Genomic DNA, 14,587 nt, shown 5'->3' with positions numbered 1-14,587 from the left:
ATCTGAGCAAGCGTGTGTGTGCTCTCATATTGTAGCTCACATTCATTATTCACAAATGTCGCTTTTTTGCAGGAGTGATGAAGCTGTTCTTTCCAGGGTCATCTGTAATTCACTTGTTTGCAGCAGTAATATGCTAGTAAACAAATGCTAAGTAAAAATCTGTTTTCAAACTAGGAAAAAGCTTTGACAGAATGGTGCATTACTTTTATTTTCTAATTTTTTCTTGACATATTATAGTACCTTGAAGCTTGTGTGCATTAGAATTTATTTGTGTCATTAACCAATCATCTCTTCTTCTCATATCTGCAGATCATTACAAGGCCTTCAGCAGCCAACAAAAACTTCCCTTACCATGTGCGGACTTCTCAGATCGGAATTGTGGAAAACAGTGCAGAGAGATTTCCACATCATGTCTATGGCAATGTTAATTTCATCAGTGACTCTGTCCCAAACTTCACGGAGCTCTTTTCTATCCCTTCTGTGAACAGCACTCCAGCAGTGGTAATACTATCCTTCTTCTGTGAGGAGGGCATATTCTCTAAACTTCATCAATGAATATTTGTATAACAGAACTGATGTAGTGATTAGGAGTGGTAACAGTGATAGCTTTTGATAGGTAAGGATGCTGAGCAATGGAACAGAGCTTCTAAGGATTATTTGCAACTGAACAGGATAGGCATCGTTTATCTCTGGATGTTTGTGACTGTTTGTCTTTCTGATTTCCAGGTACTCTGTCTTCCTCCAGTAACATCCTAGTTTTCTATGTGCTATCAAAAACTGCTTATGGTTCGCATTTGTCTTTGCCTTTATTTATGTACTGTTTGGTTAACCATCACAACCCATTTCAACCACTACCCAGAAAGGGCAACAGAATACATTGTTTTCATTACATTGTGTTGTTACTCAATATATGCTGCATTTAAAACACAAAAAACTCATCCACTCTGTAGTCCATTGAAAACAAAATCTGCTGATTCATTTTCCACCCCCCCCCCACACATACACACACCCCTACACACACACGAACATCACCCATCACCCTCGCCAAAGCCAAATAGCTACCAGTTTCCTAAAGAGTTGAACTACTCCTAGACTGTCTTCTTTTCAAACTACTTCAACCAGGTGTTTCCCACCTCTTACAGCTAAACTATTTAATAAAACCAACCCCTACAACCCCCACAACTTCTCCCAGTTAACTCTCTCACTTCAGATACCCCAAGCAAAACTGCACTTTACCAGCCATTCCCTCTCCATTCTTGCACCCAAACTCTGGCAATCCCTCTTTCCCACCTGAAAGAAGTCTCCTTTTTTCCCACCTTCAAAGCTCAGTTCAAAAGACACCACCATCCAAAGTCTGACTGCAACTGCTTTTCCACTGGACACATAACCTAACTCCCTCCTCACCTGCATCACTCCTACTTTGACCCTCTGTTTCACCTGCTGTTTCCCTCTTATATTTACTACAAAAATGAATTCACATTTGCTTTTTCTACTCTGTTAGTAATGTTTATATATTGTTTCAATTGTCCATAAGTAAAGTGGCTAATATATAATAGTGCATAATCTGAAATAGCAAACGCAGTCATTTTCAGAATGATACAGTTGATGCAGCTTACTAAAACTGAAGTGAATTCAGTGGAAAAGCTTTAAGTGGGGGTGCGGGGAGGAAATGCCTATAAGTGGCCCATGCTCAGAAGTTTGAAGTAAGCATGGTCCTAAATTATTTAAAGGTTCTCGCCATTTTTAATCCTAATAAACAAGGTATTCCACTTTTTAGGATCAAGGAATAGAAAAGTATCTTAAAAACAGAGTTAAGAGTAGAAGATCTGAAGATTTTCTTAATGGGAACCACTTGCCTCTAGAGATGGTGATGCAGTGCTGTTCATGTTTGGAGGACAGAAAAATAAGTCTGTAGATCCTTTTAGAGAGAGAATTTAGAAGTCTTGCTGATTTTTAAAGGAACCACTGGCTACTAGAGAAAGATTGTATTGTAGTTGGGTTTATAGGATACCATTCCCAGTGGTTGCTGTTTCATCAAGTATGGAGTCTGTAAAGCTTACTGAAGTTATATAGTGTATATCTAATGCTATGCATAAGTTATTTCAGGAGCCATAGCTACAGAAGGATTGAGCAGAATTCATAGGTTGCTAAGAGGAAGGATTAGATATATTTGTTTGCTTATGTCCGTTTGCTAATTGAGGAGGTGACTGGACCAAAGCCCCTTTTCAGCCATATCCCAGACCTTTGACAGTATACATTTAATGTTCTACAGGATAAGAAGTACAAAGTAAGCATATAGCAGCAGACAATAATGGTATATATTGCATCATCATATAAGGATAATAAATATACCTGCAGAAAACAGCAGATGCAGACATTTCTACACCAGAGTAAACTGGCATAGTTATATGTACACGTAGAAGAACTACAATCAGTGTCAATAATCAGTCAGTTATGAAGCAAAGTTATTACATTTAGACTGGGTGGCACAGTCACACAGTGGATAGCATTGTCGCCTCACAGCAAGATGTTTCCCAGTTCAATTCTCAGCTGGGGTGCCTTCCGTTCGGAGTCTGTATGTCCTCCCTGTGTTTGCGTGGGTTTCCTCCAGGTGCTCCAGTTTCCTCCTGTATTCCATAGACGTGGACAGTCTAAATTGGCCGTAGGTGTGAGTGTGTGGTGTGGATGAACTACTGCAGCAGGGCTAGCTGCCCGACAGTGTAAACCTTTGCTCTAGATGATTGTCGCTGTTGAAGTGACACCCCAACCCCAGGTACAAAAATGGGAAAAAAGGGGCTGTGGATGGATGGGTTATTTTATTTAGACAGATTCCAAACAAAGTAAAATCATTTGATGTGATCTTTACTAGCAGTATAATAAAGGCATGGCTGTTTGTTCATTGTTCCTGTAGCACCTGCCACTAAAGAAACTTTGTAAATGGTTTCTCTGTTGCTATCTAGGAAAGTTAGTTTTTGAGTTTGGTTGATTCAGGCAGTAAGTTCCTTGCTGCAAGATCAAGTGTACTAACCACTTTTTTTTTTTTGCTGCTGTAACAGAGTTGGACCTTCTTAATTTTGGTTCTTATTGGATGGTTGAGCATAGTAAATAAGGGATAATGGGGGCAGTAGATCAGTCTATATGTTTGTCATAATAGGTAAAAAATTCTTTGATCGGCAGAATTGTTTTTTATTTAGGTGAGGTACCAAAAAAACTGTGTTGGTTTTTCTCCAATTCAGAAACAGCTGCTTGCTGCCAAGGAAGTCCAAGAGATTTTTAAAGTCATAGTGGGGTTCTAGTTTAATTATAAGATGTGAAGATGTCAAGTATCATCTACATAAAGAATGAGTCAGGTGAGGGAAAGGTCAAAGGGGGAGGCTGATGAACATAGTGAAGAAAGGGGGACCTAGGAGTAATTTCTGGAGGGGTTTCCTGAAGTTTAGAATAGTAGAAAAGGATGGAAAGGAGTCTCATTTAAGTCAGAATTATCTAAGAGATAACTATTGAAACTTGTAACAACATCTGAGGAAAAGCCAATAGAGATCAGTGGCTATAGCAGGAGCCTGTAGTTAATTAAGTACTCATGTAGTTAAACCATTGTCCATGGGTAAAAGCAGAGTCTGTCAGGGAGAATAAAGAAGTCTGTTTACTCTGACCCAAAGGGAAACAATGTTAATATCTGTTGAGAAATGCAGTATTTGTTTAGATTCAGAGTCTTGATGGTACAATAGTTTTTCTAGTAGTTTAGCCAAAAGAGAGCTTTTGTGAGATTTATTTTTGTAGTCATACAGGTACAGCAGTTTTAGAATTTTGGAGAGGGAATATTCATTCTGATTTCCAGAAAAAAGGAATGGTATGTTAGCATACTGAATGGTTGAAGATATGGCACGGAGTGGAGTATTAATGTGATCTTTGCACAGCTTCATAAAGAAAATGTTATTGCTTGCAATTTATATATATATATATATATATATATATATATATATATATATATATACACACACACACACACACACACACACACACACACACACACACACACACACACACACACACACACACACGTATATACATAGTAGTTTACTGGAGTAGTACAGTGATCACACTGATCTCAATGGACCATTTGCAGGCATAGCGCAGGTGAGTAAGATCACATAAGAAGTGAACAAAACATATTTACAGATACAAGGATATGCTATAAAACATGTAGATAATTACAGGTTCAAGACTGCTGCGACATTAAGTTCAACAAGCAGTTTACAATGTCAAAACATGGTTGGAAAAATGGAATTATGCTTAGGAGAGCTGTATGAATAAGATGTAACCATAGTGACCGAGATGACTTATATTACAGGGATAGCATCATATCATTATACAGAGATATGAAGACGTTAGGAGAGGTGAGTGTGAATAGTTGCTGGAAAGGATACCAAGGGGAGAAGACAGAGAAAAGGTGTAAGAGGCACGCAGAGGGAAGAGGAGTAGAAAGGAAAGGAAGTGTGAGAGATGCAAAGACAAGCGGGAGGTAGGATGAATGACAAGTAGTAAGTAAGTGGATAACAATATGAGGTAAGGATGAAATAGAGATGAAGGGGTGTGAGAGTGCAGTAGGGTTCATGTAATGTGACCTGTGTGAGTGCAGCTGCACTTTGTTTGGGAGAACAGGTGTTACTTGAGCTGTTGTCTGACATCCATGTACTTTTGGATGTCTCGGATTGTGAGAAGAATGGAATCCAATAGTTTAGGAGATAGAATGGAGAATGCAAGGTTAGTACAATGAAGTTTAGTTTTTGGTCTTAATAGAGTGGGTTGAGACTGACAGATACCCCTGAGATTATATGGTGGGATTGGTGAAAGGTTTAAGTGAGAGGGAATGATGACTCAGGAGAAAGGGTTTTGTGAGTTAATGATCCTAGCAGAAAGTTGGCTGTCAAATGTACTAGGAAAAATTTAGCCATGGTGAGAGTTAGGCAGTGGTGTTCATTAATGAGGGAGTCAGAACAAACCATCAAATTTTATTCGAGATGGTTTGCAAGGTGGTGGCATTTATCTTTGAGGCTGCAGCTATTATTGGTAGTCCATATTCAAGTCAAGATAAGAGTATTCCTTTGCCTATGGCAGCTTTGGCTGGCTTGGTCAGAAGAGTTGATAACTTATTTGCTCAGAAAAGTAATGTGTTGATCTTTTTGCATGTGTTTTGAATGTGTAGTTGAAAGTTAAGATATTGATCAAGCCAAATTCCAAGGTATTTGAAGGATGTGGTAGTACTGATAACCTCATTAATATTAAGGAAGCTGAGTGCTGTGTTATTTTCTGGTTGGTTCCAAATACCATTGCTTTTGTTTTTTAGGGAGTGAGTATACGTTTCTGGCCTATTAGCCATTGGTTGAGGGTTTGGAGGTCATCTTCGAGCTAAGTTTGTATAACAGAGTGAAATTTGACCTGCAGATAACCATGTCATATGCATAAAGAATTGGAGGCATCTGAGGCTGATTAGAGGGGCTAAAGTTTCACCTTTAACCAGGAATACCATCAAGAAGCTTATCAATGGTTCAGTGGAAAGGGCAAAACAATCTGGTATGGATAAGGAAAGAGTCTAGATAAAAAGGAGGAAGCATAATGAATGTAGAAGAAATTTTGTTTGATGTCAACAAAAATGGATATTTTATTGTCAGAAGAAAACTTGAAAGAGGTGGATAAATTTACCATGACTCTGTTTACCTCCTTCCAGAACTTATTGCAATGTAAAGTGCATGATTTTTCCCCTACAGAATGTACCCTTACATCTTCTTCTAGAGGTTTGGCTGTATTTATTAAGGAGTACAGAGGTCTATATTTCTGGTTTCATAGTAAGGGTCTTTCTTTCAACAGACCCAGGCTTCGTCCCTCCATCTCAGAAGGTGAAGAAGATCATTAGTGGTCCAGGCTTCATTATCCTTTCTGAGTGCTTGCTGAAATCCTGTGGGTTGTAATTTTGATCCTTGAATTAGATCACCCGAAATTACAGATGTGAAGAGAATATATGTTATGTCGGAGTTTATGGTGCCTCATACCCCTCCCCAACTTCAGTATACAGTAATCCTGAAGTTAATGAACTAGTGGTAAGGGGAATAGCACCACATAATGGTGGATGCAGGGACCTACCCCACCCAAGAAAAATACTTTAAAGTGTAAAAGCATATTTCAGAATTTGTTGTTTGTTTGACTCACACTTTCTTTCTCTGAATACCAGGATTTTTAAGACTGGATCTCACACTCCTGATAAGGAATCATGGTGTAGAAGTCTTAACCTTTCATTCTGGAAGATTTAAAACTGCACTAATAAGTGGAGGTCTAGCAGAATATATTGATGTGCACTGATACATGGAGACCAGCATTGTCTGCAAGTTCTGACTTCAAGACAATTATCTTTTTAGAATACCTAGTCCTGAGGCTATAAGGGATTAGAGATGTGGATGCCTTATAGCACTAATAGAATACAGTCTGACAGTAATCAATTAAGAAAGGATGGAAAATAATGAGATATGGATGACATGGGTTGTGCCTGACAATGGTCCATAACAGAACAGAGGATATAAAATAAATAAGGGGAGATGCCAGCAGTCATTAAACAATGAAAAGGAAATAAGCTTTTAGGAACTGTAATGGGGAAGCAAGTTACCAGTGGGTCATTTGATTATTGTGTAGAGTACCATAAAAAGTACCCTAAGGAATGAGGAGAGCATAGTACAGACATAGTAATATACTGTGGAGTACTCATCTGTAGGTGTGGTGAACATACAACAGCATACTAGCTACTGGCGAACTACTGACACAGAACATCGTTAGCATTATTTACAGCAACAGTTGCAGAATTTGCCAAGGGACTTGCAGCGACAGTGGGGAGGGAGATAGAAATATCATTTAAATTATCATTACAGAGTACGAATGCTCATTGCAGGTATAGAGGCAGTCTAGGTATGTTCAGTTCCATTATCTGTATTCAACTTGAGATCCAAGGCCTGTATTCAAAAAGTTATATGCAGCTGTAGAATAAGTTATTTTTAGCCTTCAAGCATGTCATGATGAAGAGTTTAGGACATTATAGAATATTAATTTATTACAAACCAAATTCTTCTGTATTCCGAGAATCACAAATGCAATCCATATATTTATGATAAATGGAGAACTACAGTAAGGAGCAAATTCACTTTGGATTCTATGGTATGCTTACAAAATCAGCTACCTGTGCATAAAAGACAAAGCAGCACATTAACATCTTTAAAAATTTCATTAGACACATAGATGGGACAACTAGTATGTTCACTGAACCCTGAGTTTGCATTCTAATTGGCCTACTTAGGCCCATGTGCAGTTTCTCTTTGAACTATGAATCTGTGAAACCATGTGTCAGTGACGGGATGATTCACTGACATTATCTTTATAGAGTATGGATGCTCATAGTAGGTATAGAGGCAACCTATGTATGTGGCAGTTGCAGGATTGTTGAGATGGAAGTACTTATAGAAGGCATAGTAACTATTTGATCACATGCAGCATTGCTGGTAGAAATGAGCAGGGATAGTGTAGGTTGACAGAGGTCTTATAGGCTGATACCTGGTGACAGAGAAAGAAGGCAGTTGTATAGAAAACTCGAGCCCTGACTGCAACCCCAGTGACCTTGGTATACAGAAACTGGAGTTGTTGGTCAGGATGGGATGGGAATGAGCAGAAAACATCAGCTCTCCAATTCTGGGAGATGGTAATTATGTCACCCAGCTTCAGTGCCACCTTAAGGACTTTAAAATAATTCATTCAATTTCAAAGGGAAAAACAAAGCGAGCCATGTGACCTACCAAGGAGTACATTGCAGTCTAACAGAGCAATGCTTGTTAGGAAGCATGGACCTATTTCAGTCCCATATTGCAGGCACTGTACTATACTAGCCATCTACTAGAAGGAGAGAGCAGAAGGAAATAGCAAAAAATCTGTGACAGCCATGTATGACAGCCTCCCAGCATCTGAATGTCTCCCTCCACTACTTTCCTAACCTTAATATGATGATACCAGTAAAGCAAATTGCATTTGAAAAACTGAGACCTTCTGCAAGGTGATATGGGATGCTAACTGTAAATGCTTGGTAGGCTGGGAGAACATAAGACTCACTGCGATGCTGGGAGGTAGGTAGATTGGGAAGGGAAAAAACAGATCTTGAAAAAGAAATAGTGGCACCAGATATGATGATGGACCGAGGAGAGGCCAAAATTAGATGTGGTAATTGAAATGTGAAGTTGTGGGAATGAAGACTGCAATACTGTTGGTAATGACAATTTTAGAAAGTTGATGACAGTGGCAGGTAGGATAGGTAGAATGAAGGAAAGGTATTATAATGATGTCAAAAACAGTTGGATGACGGAGAGAATAGGTCCAGGCAGCAATTGCAGTACTACAGAAGGGGGTACTTATACAGTAGTGGTAGAAAGATGTTGGAAATGGGAGAATTGATGAGAGCACAAGATGTATCAGAAGCAGATTAATGTAGACCCTGACTGATCCTGGGGTATGGAGCTGTTAGTACCATGTATGTGAATGAGCAAACCTACTGTGTATGCAGGCAGATGTTTGTGTTTGGTTGGGGAAGCTAACAGAGTAGATTGGATTTTCCATAACTAGCACTGCTGTTCACAGCTGAATATATAGGTTCATAGGTGAAGGCCAGGCTAACTGCCCTGAAGAGCCATTGTAAGCTTATCCAATAACCTGAGGGCAGAATCTAACCCAATACCTTGTGTCCATGAGGTGAAAACTTTAACCTTTATGCCAAACCCACTAACCCTAATTGTACATACTTCTTGCACTGACCAGGACTCAAAGCTGGGTCAGTTGTTGCTAACGACTATACCACCATTGCATTACACTTATTTCTGGTTTTGTACTTTGTACTGACTCATAACCACAATTCCATATAGATTTGTTCCACTGATAGTTAGACTTTTGCTTTCACATCCCTAAGCTCTGTACGTTTATTATATCAAGAAAAGAATTCTATTGGGCTGTTAGGTATTGTGAAGTGTCAACTTAAGCTCATGAAATTTCAGCTGGAGCCCAGCACACAGTGCAGACTGAATTTTCTCGGGGGGGGTAGCAGAGCCAGATGGTCCCTTCAGAATTACCTGTTTCTTAGTTGGCCAGCATAAGCTATGTACCCAGCAGCATTTTAAACTGAGGTTGCCATTGTTTCCTTTTTTGGTTTCTGATTAAATGATGCAGAAAATGCACTGCAGGGATTAGTAAACTAGGAGCAATGTGCTACTGTGTAGTATGCTGGAGTTAATTTACTTATCTTCTAGGTGAACACTTATACAAGTTTTAGGAGTTGAGATCTCTTTCTCTCATCTGAATCTGGTCAGTAGTTCTAACAAGGACTCTGACTAAATGTGACACAAAGCTGCCACAGGTCTTAGAGGCATTAAATGTTTTTGGCTGGGTAAGTATATCTGCCCTGGTACTCAGGGAAATACCGTCATAATTTGTCTTGTTTTATAAAGTACCCCAAAACTGTACTTTTGCAGGGAATATTCAAAGGAAGACAGCTGCTGATCATATTTAAATGTGTGCCATCTGTAGAAGCTTATGTTGTAGCACTAACTTTTATCACAGCATTCAGTATGTGCCATATATTCACTGCAGTCTCTTTCCTTCTTTAGCTCAGCAAGCCAGCAGAAGAAACAGTGGACCAGAAGACCCCGAACCCCACAACTATCATTACCACCACAGCAGAGCTGACTGGTGCTCATCTCATTCTGAAACCTTCACCAGACTCTCTTGATGCAGCCTACCTCCCCCATTGCCACAACTACATCACCAGAATGGATTCACAGAGTATTTCAGTATGCAAACAACAGAGAACAAGCCCTTGTAATATGCACACAGGCATGCGTAGATGTTACTACCAACATTATGGTGTACTTGTACATAAATATATAGTTATGGTGGCCCACATGGACAGTGTGCTAGGTTGGCTGGAAAAGCAAGGGGGTGGCCACCATGCTAATTTGTATTAGTAGACTGAACCAAACATCAATAGCCATGGAAGTGGGAGTCAAAATGATACAGAATGGGCATATTTTTCTGTAGCATCTTCCCCAGCATCTAAAGTGCTGAAAGTGCAACTAAGCACACTACAGGGGTTGGAAAATACAGCCAAGCACTGATGTATAGCTTCTTCCTTAGTTAAGCATTTCTGTATTTTCCCAAAACTTTGCTGATGGTGCTTAAACTCCATGAAGACTGAAAATTCTACAGACCTTGGACAAGAACTTGTGGGGCTATGCGTGCTCATCAGGAGCTTCCACTGTCATCTTAAGTGTACATGGGGAATGGGGGTCTGTCAGTCAGTATTTACAGGATTGTGAAAATTGACCTCCTTTGCAAATTATGTCTGAAACTATTTCTTGCTATGTCAGGTTACATGTTTTTTTTCTTTGTTTAATTTACAAAGATACCAAATTTGGAACTGTTTGAATTATGACAAAAGCCTCTGTTTTCATTGTCCAACAGATTGTGACCTAGAATCTTACTTATAACACGTAATCTGCACATCCCGCTTCTCAGATGTGAAGCTACGTCCTTTAATATGAGCAGAGGAGTAAGTGTGGACCCCCCCCAGCATACCTTAGTAGGAACTGACCTGACCATTTTGGAGGTTGACACTCTCATGTTTGCTAATCACTTTTCATGAGCATTCTGAGTTGAAATGAAATTTGGATTTTCAAATCCAAGCATGCACATATAAAAGTTACAGGGTTCCTGAACATTAAGGAATTCATTTCCATATAAAAGTGTCATTTTAAGTATGAGTTTGAAAGGAAGCTTGGAAGTTCATTATGATGTGGAGCAGTTAAGTAGTCTAGAAATAGGAGATACTCCAGTGGCTAAAATGAATAATGTTTCCTGAAGCTCCACATTTGATCAGTATGAGCACAGGAGTTTTCAGATATCAGCTATATCCCATCAAATGTGAGATAGTTGAAAGGCATAGACATTCTGTGAGGGTAAAATGACAGCTGCCGTGTTTGATGGATAAGAACACAGAGTTTCTGATGTGCAATCTGCAACCGTGTTTTAATGTGGAAAAGTGAAACACTGTACATATGTGAGTTTGGAGGAATGAAATATCTGCTTCCATTTGCAGTACAAAACAGTTATATGGTTCCCACAAAGATTCTTATTCTCTGACCATTGGATATAGTACTTTATAAGCTGAAGGTCCAGTTGTCTACTAATTCTTACACTGAAGGTCATTTGTCTACTAATTTTTACAAACTGCTGTTGGTAATGAGACTTGGCCGTTTTTAAGTATCCAGAAGTAACTTTTAGGCAGGTAGTAAAGACATCCAATAATGCTGAAACTACAGCCAGAGTTTTGTACTGGGCATTATTGATCTGGCATCCAGATTGTCACTCCCTGCTTCTAAGGTAGAGTTCTAGACAAAGCAGTTTGGAACGGTAGAAGGACATATAGCTCCTTTAATGTGAGATGGCTGAGAGATGTAGGTGGAGGAGTTTTCAGAAGTAAAATAGAAATTATCATCTGTACTTTAAGGCAATTAAAAGTATGAACAGATGTCATGTGAAAAAAAATAGAGGCGTTATTTACCAAAGTGTCTCTACTATGGCCATCAGACTGTTTAGAGTGGACCTGAAAAAATGAAAATGATCAGATGAAACTCATAGCTGTAGACATGACAGGTAAAGCTAATGTCAGAAACATGCTTGCCACTTTTTGAATAAAGATCTGCATCTTTTAACCTTTCTCCTAATAAAAAGGGTATACCATAAGAACTACAGCATAGTTAGATAAGTATATCATTAGATGATAGTTGCAGTAGTTGCTCTAAACACCTTTTTGCCACATTTCCAGTACAAAAGTGAGCTGACCAACCATGTGACATACTTCTAATGCAGGTGCATATTTTTAAACACCTGCTATGTATCCCAGCAAACTGCGATGATGTTGAACAATTTAAGATTATTGTTTAGAACTGAAACACTAGATTTCTTAACAACAAACATCTTTGAAATGTTTCCATTTTTCATAATGCTTTTTGAGAAAGGGAATTTCGAACTCAAAACGTAGTTTCCATGTACTTTGAAATTTGTGCCAAACGCATGTTGTAGTAAACAGAATGCTATGAAACATGAAAACAGATAATTCCATTGTCTCTGTCTGTCTCCACCGTAGGGCACTGTAGTGGTTTCAGTTATTTCCATGACAAAGGGTTTGAAAGTAATTACTGGAATTATTTCTAGAAAAAGGTCAGTATGATTTAAAAAATAGCCAGTAGAGTATTAGAAACATAAGTGTGTGTGTGTGTGTGTGTGTGTGTGTGTGTGTGTGTGTGTGTGTGTGTGTGTGTGTGTGTGTGTGTGTGTCTATCATACTGTCTGAGCATGCTACATATCCACATATATGCATGTTTAGCAATCTGTGTGAGTTCTCACCATGTGCATAAAGGCATGTATATTTATGTGAATATGCATAGATGTGTGCAACAATGTGTCTAGTTAGGGGTGCCATGCTCTCCCATACCATCGCTCTTGGGGGCTTGAACTGGTATCCAGAACGAAGGCATAATAAACTGCTTAACATGCAGACTTATTGTTAAGAATCATCAGGCAAAATGGACATCGTGTAAATACAGGAGGACAGATATGTTCCCTTAACTACATAGTTAAGGGAACATATCTGTTCCCTTAACTACATAGTTATGACTGGGTGATCTGTATGTTTGACTCTTGTAATGACTGCAAACACTTTTCAGATAAGTAATAGAAGACTGCAAGTGCATCTGTTGTGTGTTTTTTGCACATGTATAAAGCCATTGATGTAATGACTGTAGCTCTCAACTGTCCAAATTTTCACACAATGTCCAGATTTTTGCCTCATATTTTTGGTCTGTTCCTCATAAAATGTATGGATTTCTGGCATGTCAGTGAGGATTGAAATCAGTAAATAATGGCATGCTTTTGAGTTTTGGACTTTATTTCCATAAGAAAATATATGCTAACACAAATCCTGTTATTCTAGCAACTTACTAAGTTTATAGAAATATTTAAAATCTGTCCCTATTTTTGGACCTTTGTCTAGGCTTCGTCCAGATTTCTTGCAGTAAGAGGTTGAGAGGTATGGTAATGACTGAATATTTCCAAGTGATTTTCTAATTTTCACATTCTTCACTTAGGAGCTACAGGTTCCAAAATTTAAGTGTAATAATTAAAACTATTTCTTTAAATATATTACGTGTGTGTGTGTGTGTGTGTGTGTGTGTGTGTGTGTGTGTGTGTGTGTGTGTGTGTGTGTGTGTGTGTGTGTGTGTGACTGTGTGACTGTGTGTGTGTGTGTGTGTATATATATATATATATATATATATATATATATATATATATATATATATGTGTTTGTGTTTGTGTGGATGTGTGTGTGTGTGTGTGTGTGTGTAGATATATATATATATATATATATATATATATATATATATATATATACAAAGAAATCTGTATAAAAGACATTCCACTTAATTGAACATTTTTGCTGCCAGAATAAGTGATCGAAAACGTGATCTCTTTTTGCTGGCTTTACATTATGGGAGAACGCAAAACAGCAGGAAGTAGAAATTTGCCATTTCCCCTCTGTTGTGCGATTTCAGAGTTGGTATACATAATTAGCAGGGGTTGTTCATACTACAGTGGGGTAAGGCCAAATTCCCAATCCCTGCTGTACCGCAACCTCCCACAAGCAGATACTGGCATTTGTCAAAATTCTGAAATTTCAATTTCATGAGCCAACACCAAACGCATTTGATATTTTGAACATTTAACTAAATAAATGAGAACATATATATATATATATATATATATATATATATATATATATATATGTGTGTGTGTGTGTGTGTAAATCTATGCCTATCTCTCTCTCTCTCTCTCTCTCTATATATATATATATATATATATATATATGTGTGTGTGTATGTATAGGTATATGTATCTCTACACACAAACAGACACACACACACATATAGATATATACACACAAGGGTCTACTTCATAACGTCGACCCACAGTTTGTCAGCTGTCAAAATGGCGAGACAAAAATGCTGTAATTTTACAAGCATAAACTTCCGGAACATTGTATATCCTCTCAGGGAAAGTAACCACTGGGCCACCAATGATAAAATCACAAAAAGTAGCAAATTACACCCACTGTAGTGGGGGGGCTTTGCCCCCCACACCCCTTCTACTTAAATATACCAAGTCTGAGATCGCACTATAGTGGAGAAAGGGCACAGTTCACCATGGTGGCCAAGTGGGTAGTTTCTCGGAGAGGATATACGATGTTCCAGGAGTTTGTGCTTATAAAATTAGTGTTTTTGTCTCACCATTTTCACAGTTTATAAACTGTGGGTCAACGTTATGAAGGGGACCACACACATATACATTCACTTACAATATAAATGTGGGTAAGCCACTCGGTGTTGTGAAGACTGATTCTAAATGATTGACACTGTTCAAGTGACACCCCATCCCCATATGTGAAAATGGAAAAAAG

At 38.5% G+C, this 14,587-nt stretch overlaps 1 protein-coding gene across 2 annotated transcripts in view; it reads left to right on the top strand.

Annotated features, from left to right (window-relative positions):
• TMEM145 (transmembrane protein 145) overlaps nucleotides 1–13,009 on the top strand; it is a 777,234-nt gene extending 764,225 nt beyond the window's left edge. For both annotated transcript variants that reach the window (XM_044080786.1, XM_044080784.1), the window contains exons 14-15: nucleotides 310–501; nucleotides 9,684–13,009. In XM_044080786.1, coding sequence (XP_043936721.1) covers nucleotides 310–501; nucleotides 9,684–10,040 — 549 coding nt within the window. In that variant the 3' untranslated portion in view covers nucleotides 10,041–13,009. The remainder of the gene's footprint in view (nucleotides 1–309; nucleotides 502–9,683) is intronic.
• Nucleotides 13,010–14,587: the final 1,578 nt, after the last annotated feature.

This window comes from Protopterus annectens, chromosome 8.part0 (genome assembly GCF_019279795.1).
Source record: "Protopterus annectens isolate FY-2018-M chromosome 8.part0, PAN1.0, whole genome shotgun sequence".
NCBI classification, from domain to species: Eukaryota; Metazoa; Chordata; order Ceratodontiformes; family Protopteridae; genus Protopterus; species Protopterus annectens.
Note: the sequence above shows the minus strand (reverse complement) of the source record. Positions and strands in the feature narration are given on the sequence as shown.